At 42.0% G+C, this 6,011-nt stretch overlaps 1 protein-coding gene and 1 long non-coding RNA gene across 2 annotated transcripts; one reads left to right on the plus strand and one right to left on the minus strand.

The window, feature by feature from the left end:
- LOC115358228 (uncharacterized) lies at window positions 1-2,782 on the plus strand. Its single transcript, XR_003928165.1, has 7 exons — window positions 1-99; window positions 198-312; window positions 1,948-2,122; window positions 2,199-2,267; window positions 2,355-2,423; window positions 2,505-2,540; window positions 2,611-2,782. It is a non-coding gene; the product is annotated as an uncharacterized LOC115358228 (long non-coding RNA).
- Window positions 2,783-2,851: 69 nt separating this feature from the next.
- Window positions 2,852-5,139, minus strand: LOC115357914 (putative nuclease HARBI1). Its single transcript, XM_030049673.1, has 6 exons — window positions 4,992-5,139; window positions 4,127-4,480; window positions 3,930-4,045; window positions 3,535-3,646; window positions 2,981-3,267; window positions 2,852-2,881 (listed from the first exon to the last, which is right to left on the minus strand). The coding sequence occupies exons 1-6, from the start codon at window positions 5,137-5,139 to the stop codon at window positions 2,852-2,854; spliced, it is 1,047 nt and encodes a 348-aa protein (XP_029905533.1).
- Window positions 5,140-6,011: the final 872 nt, after the last annotated feature.

Here is a 6,011-nt window from a genome sequence, read left to right on the forward strand (position 1 = left end):
TGTCATTGAAAGAAAATTTAGACAATTTAACAAAGAAAAAGCAACAGGGAAAAAAAAAAAAAAATCAAACTAAAGCAGACAACACAAAAGAAACAAAAGGTATGTAAACTACTTTTCTTTGGTTTCATGATCAATCTTCAACAAATTGAAGTAAAAATCAGTTAATAAGTCACACACTTCTATTTTGCTCTTGGCAGAATCGAAAATGACCACCAAAACCAGATATCTGGATACTTTCATCATTTCTCAGACATCACTACAAGTGCTGGTGGAACCAAATATTTCACAGGCACTTTCCAACAACAGACAAAGGTGACCCGGTTTGTCTGTTTTAAATCAGCAGTGTACAACCAACTTAAAGAATGTGAAAGTAAAAAGTACAATGACTAGAATGTTCTTTATTGTATGTAGAAGTACATTAAACAATTTAATATACTGAAATATAATTTGATAGTTTATATACATGTACCATATTGCCTCTTAAGAATTATTAAATACAATGAATTGTATTTCAAAATCTCAAAGGATTGCAGTAACCAGGGCCGGGTCTAGGCAGGAATGTATGAGGGGGCACAAATCTTGATGGGGCATTGTGCTCCAGCACCTTTTACCGTGTCTAACTGACAAATTCACTCACTAGGATGCGGGACACTGAGCAAGTGCCTTGTAAAGTACTGTGGTCTCAAATGCTTGGCACTTGTGTTATTGTAGTTATTGTTGTTAGACTAACAATATTTATTTCATGAACTTGGGTTGCTGTGTGTATGTCCTACCCTCAACCTAAACTGATGGCACTTTGTCAGGCCTCTACCCTAAGACCTGCCCAACTTGGGTGTCCCTATGAAGACTAGCTTCTGTTGGTATAGCTCTTAAGGTCACTGAGGCACTCAAACCTCCTGACCACAATAAGGTGGCAATCCCTCAGGAGGATGATTTTGTATTTTTGGTATTTTTTATAATACCCTTAGGAGGATGTTTTTGTATTGTATTTTTTAAATTTTTATAATACCCTTAGGAGGACGTTTTTGTTTAGTATTTATTTATTTATTTTAAATAAAATTAAAGAAAAAAAACAAAGGCTATTAGCCTAGACAAAACAAACAACTTAACAGTTCCTTAGGTCTACTGGATGAGACCATTAGGCATGTCAAAAACATGTCCAAAACAAAAGCCCAGGGGACTGTTCCATAAAAGCAGCTAAAGAAAGCTCCGCTTACGTGATATAGCCTGGCTTGAATTAGCGTCAACTTTCACTAAAGCCTCAACCCGTTCCACTAACGCGATTCACCTGTGTCAAGTCAACGCTAATTCTAGCCACGTTTTGAAAAAGCCTCAAGTGTGCGCGTTCACGGGGTACATAAGCAGCCCAAAACAGTTGATTGTCGAAACGAAGATAAAAATGTCTCAAAAGGAGAGCCTCGACGTTTTCAGCGGCGGAGCAGACACTGCTGATGGAACTATATGAGGAATATAAGGAGATGATCACAAAAAAGGCAACACTGTTGCAATCAATAAAGCGAGGTAGATGGCTTAGCAAAAGATTGCAGGCAGATTAAACGCGTAAGTATACATGTCTAAATATTTTATTTCTATTTTTTAATAATTGAACATTCAGATCTCTAGATACTGTAAGACTGGCGATATTATCAGTATGCTAGATTATATCAGATGTATGTTTAAAATAATAGTATAGGCTATCTTAGGAGAACCGATATAACTGTAATGCATTTACTTTCAATCAGCCTAATTTTGTGTGTGTGTGCGCCAAGTATCCCTTGGCCTATATTAATTCTTCTCTTCTACATCTCAACAGAAGAAATTTGAATAGTGAAAAATGAACCAGCCATCAGGTGAAAATAGGAATTTTTTTAGAGTGTAAGTAGGCTAGCCTATAATGAAATGTATTTGTTAAAATATTATGTGAGCTGAAAATATGTACTATTGTAGCCACCAGAAAAAGAATTGAGGCAGCCGCTACTGGTGGTGGTCCTCCACCTGAGGACCTCACCCCTGCGGAAGAGCTGGCGCTGAGCTGCAACCGGGGGTGTCCACTTTTAGAGGGAATAGAGGGGGACGTCCTCAGATGTCATTCCCCAGGGAGCGCGGAAGCCATAGATTCAAGGTATTGTCTGCTACCTTCCCTCCACAGGTATCAGTCTCACAATGTTAATAACTAACAGTTGGTCTATATCTTTCAGTGAGTGGTGACACGATTTTGCTGATGAATCCCCCCCTCTCACGATACTGAGGGCATACCTGACCCATGTGTGAGTGTCTTCTTTTGTTAAAACACTGCATCTTATGTAAGTCTGTCTCTTTTCACATTAACAACTGCAGTGTTCATCTATCTGCAGGGAGATGGCGCCAGTACATCTAGGGCCCTTGATGAGGACGCTGTATCTGCAGATATAGAAATGCCAGAGGTACGACCAAATGTGAAATGTTTTGGATTTATCTGCATTCTACAAATTGCGTATACTGGTTAACCATACACCTTGCTGCAGGATGTGACTGGAACAAGGTGATCTGCAAGGAATGAAGTAAGTAACTATTTGTATTACCTACCATCTACATAAAGGACTACTCTCTGACACTTTGTCTCTTTCACAGGACATAAGATCTATTTACAAACGCCATCTGCTCCTCCAAATTGAAAACCAGGAACTTGATGCAGAATACAAGAAACTCAAAATAAAAAAGCGGAAGCTGGAAATCAAAACTGGAGAAGTATAAATTTAAACAACACAAAACCAAGGTTTGGACTGTATTTAATGCTTTCATTCTTTGTCTTCACAGCTTCAACAAAATGATTTGAGTTTTTTCTTTTTTTTTTAATGGTTAATAAATGATTTCACAACTTAGGCACAGTCTTTCTGAAATTCTACATGTAAAAATCCAAATAAAAAGGATTATTCCAAAAGTGGGATGACCATGAATCCAGTGGGATTAACTGAAATGTGTTTTTGTAAAGGTCCCTCACTGTTCTCCCATCCATGTTCTCCTGAATAGCTGGGACAATGTCCTCCCAATGCTCCTCCTGCAACATTGCGGGCAGTCTCTCACGACGTATAAAGGCAATATTATGCAAGACAGCACAGACAATAATAATGTCACAGGCCCTGTCTGGAGTGACCTTGGGGCTCTTTAGGCACTGGAATCTTGATTTGAGCTGGCCAATGCCATTTCTATCTGTGCCCTTGTTCTTGTGTGGGCACAGTTGAATGCCCTCTCTGCATCCGTTGCAGAGAGGGCCTCCATTAAACTCCCCTGCAGAATACAAGTATTGGTTCAGTATACATGGCATTTTTATGGTTAACATAGATTAATGATCCCCTCCACACATGTATTTACGACTTATGATAATTGGAACAATGATGTGTGCCTGATAGTTTTCTGGAAAAGAACCATAATTACCACTTTGAATTCCTTAAATTGACATCTACACCTTCTCCCTCATTACAAATTCCCACATTTATGAGCGTGCAATATATATTACAGAAGTAACTACCCTTTTGGGTAGTAACATTCTCTTGCCTTGTGCAAACCTCTGGGACAGTGATGATGCACGGAAGATCCTAGAATCGTGCACAGAGCCCGGCCATTTCGCCTCGATGTTGGATATCAGGCAACTTGCATCGCAGATCATCTGTCAGCATAGAGAGTGACCGTCAACGATATGGCACACTTTGCTTGGTAGAGCTGACTTCTCCACTGACACAATCTCTGTACAGTAGGTACAAGTGCCTCTTTGTGTAAGGCTGACATTGAAATGCACATCTCTGAACAACTGCTAGGGTAACAGGATTTACATCCAAAGAAATGTTGGCATCAAAGCTAATTTAATCTATTATCACAGATTTGCACATATCTTCCAGATCCTATGATTACTATTGTCAGACAGTATATGGACAGCTGCCCCTCGTACATACCTGTACATTTAGACTGTGGAAAGATTTTCTGTTCACATAATCTGCCTCCACAGGTCCAGATGGGGCCTGGATACGGACATGGGTGCAGTCTATGGCACCTATGGCATTAGGGAAGCCTGAAAGAAAGTATGTTAATACAGAAACATGTAAGACTATAGGCAATTTTACATGTTTTTTTTTTTTTAACTGTGACATACCTGCAATTGAATAAAATGCCTCCTTGATCTTCTGTGCCTCCAGATGTCCAGGAAAAGTGACAAAACTATTAAGATAATTCTTGAGGGCAAGGTACACCCGACGTATTTCCCTGCACACAGTTGCCTTTGACAGACGTTCTGCATCACCCACACTGTATAAAAATGTCCCACAGGCAAAGAAACGCAGTCCTATGCAGATAGACTGCACAGTGGTTAATGCCTGGTTACGGTGGGTGCACTTTCTAATGTGTGCCTCCAGCAGGCTACATATATACACAATACTGGGCCTAGTAAATCTGTATCTCTCCCACAGGTATTCATCAGAGGCCAGAGGATTGCTCCTGTCTCTGAACACTCTAGGACACAGGTGTCAAACTCGTGCCATGGAGGGCCAAGAGGCTGCAGGTTTTCATTCCAACCAACAACTCCACCAGGTGATTTCACTGATTAGTCCCGCCTCTCTGTTTGGAGGTAGGGTGATCAGTGAAATCACCTGGTGGAGTTTTAATTAATGAGGAGATCTGTGCGCCCAGGCGAAAACGCTGCAGAGCGGAGAGAGACTGGAAAGCGTCAAATTTGGAAGTCCATAGACTGTACTATAAAGACCTCACGTCTGAATACAATAAGCTGGTGGAAACGGCAAGGGCTGCTTATTTTTCTAATGTCATCTCCTCTAGCAGGAACAACCCTAGAGTGTTATTTAACATCATTAATACAATTGTTGCTCCTCCTCTTCCACCTGTACCTGTGTTGTCAAATAATGATTGTAACACCTTTCTTCGGTATTTTGTTAACAAGGTTGCAGATGTAAGAGCCAAAATCACCCCTTCCCCCTCCCCCACGGTCCCCAGTCCAGTTGCTTTACCTTCATTGAGCAGTTTTTCACCTGTTTCTCTTGACGAGGTTTTAGAGGTAGTTAGCTGCATGAAGACCTCCTCAAGCCCCCTGGACATTCTCCCCACCTCCTTGCTGAAGCAAGTCATCTTGTCTGTTGCCCCTTGCCTGGTCACCATCATTAACAGTTCCCTGGTCACAGGTGTGGTGCCCTCCTATTTTAAGGAGGCGGCAGTCCAACCCCTCCTTAAAAAGCCCAACCTGGACCCCTCCTCTCCACAAAACGACAGGCCCATCTCAAAACTTCCATTCATATCCAAAGTATTAGAGAGAGTTGTAGCTAACCAACTCAACTTGTACTTGTCCACCTATAACATCGGTGACAAATTTCAGTCTGGCTTCCGGAAAAAACACTCCACTGAGTCTGCACTCCTTAGAGTGTCAAATGACATTTTGATGGCCTCCGACTCTGGCAAATGCTCTGTTTTAGTCCTGCTAGACTTAAGCGCAGCTTTTGACACGGTCGACCATGGCATCCTTTTGGACAGGCTGAGGAACTGGGTTGGTGTGTCAGGAGGTGCCCTAAAATGGTTTGCCTCCTACCTCAGTGAGCGTAGTTTCGCAGTGTCTGCTGGCCCTTTCAAGTCTGACACCACCCCTTTACACTGTGGTGTACCCCAAGGTTCAGTGCTGGCCCCATTACTTGCTTTGTACATGCTGCCGTTAGGTCAGCTCATTAGAGAATTTCCCGGTGTAGCTTATCACTGTTATGCGGACGACATCCAGCTGCATTTCTCGTTCAAACCCGAGAATATGCAATGTCTCAGTGTTCTGCTGGAGTGTTTGGCCGCCATCGAGGGCTGGATGGTGAACAACCTCCTTCAGTTAAATGCGGCCAAGACCGAGGTGCTAGTCATTGCCCCTGTTAGTGTCACAGCCAGGGTATTAGAACATCTGGGCCCCCTCAAAATCAACGCCCGCCCTAGTATCAGGAAACTTGGTGTACATTTTGATCAGTCAATGCTCCTGGATACCCACGTGAAGGCTCTGA

The sequence above is a fragment of the Myripristis murdjan genome, chromosome 4, assembly GCF_902150065.1.
Source record: "Myripristis murdjan chromosome 4, fMyrMur1.1, whole genome shotgun sequence".
In the NCBI taxonomy this organism is placed as follows: Eukaryota; Metazoa; Chordata; class Actinopteri; order Holocentriformes; family Holocentridae; genus Myripristis; species Myripristis murdjan.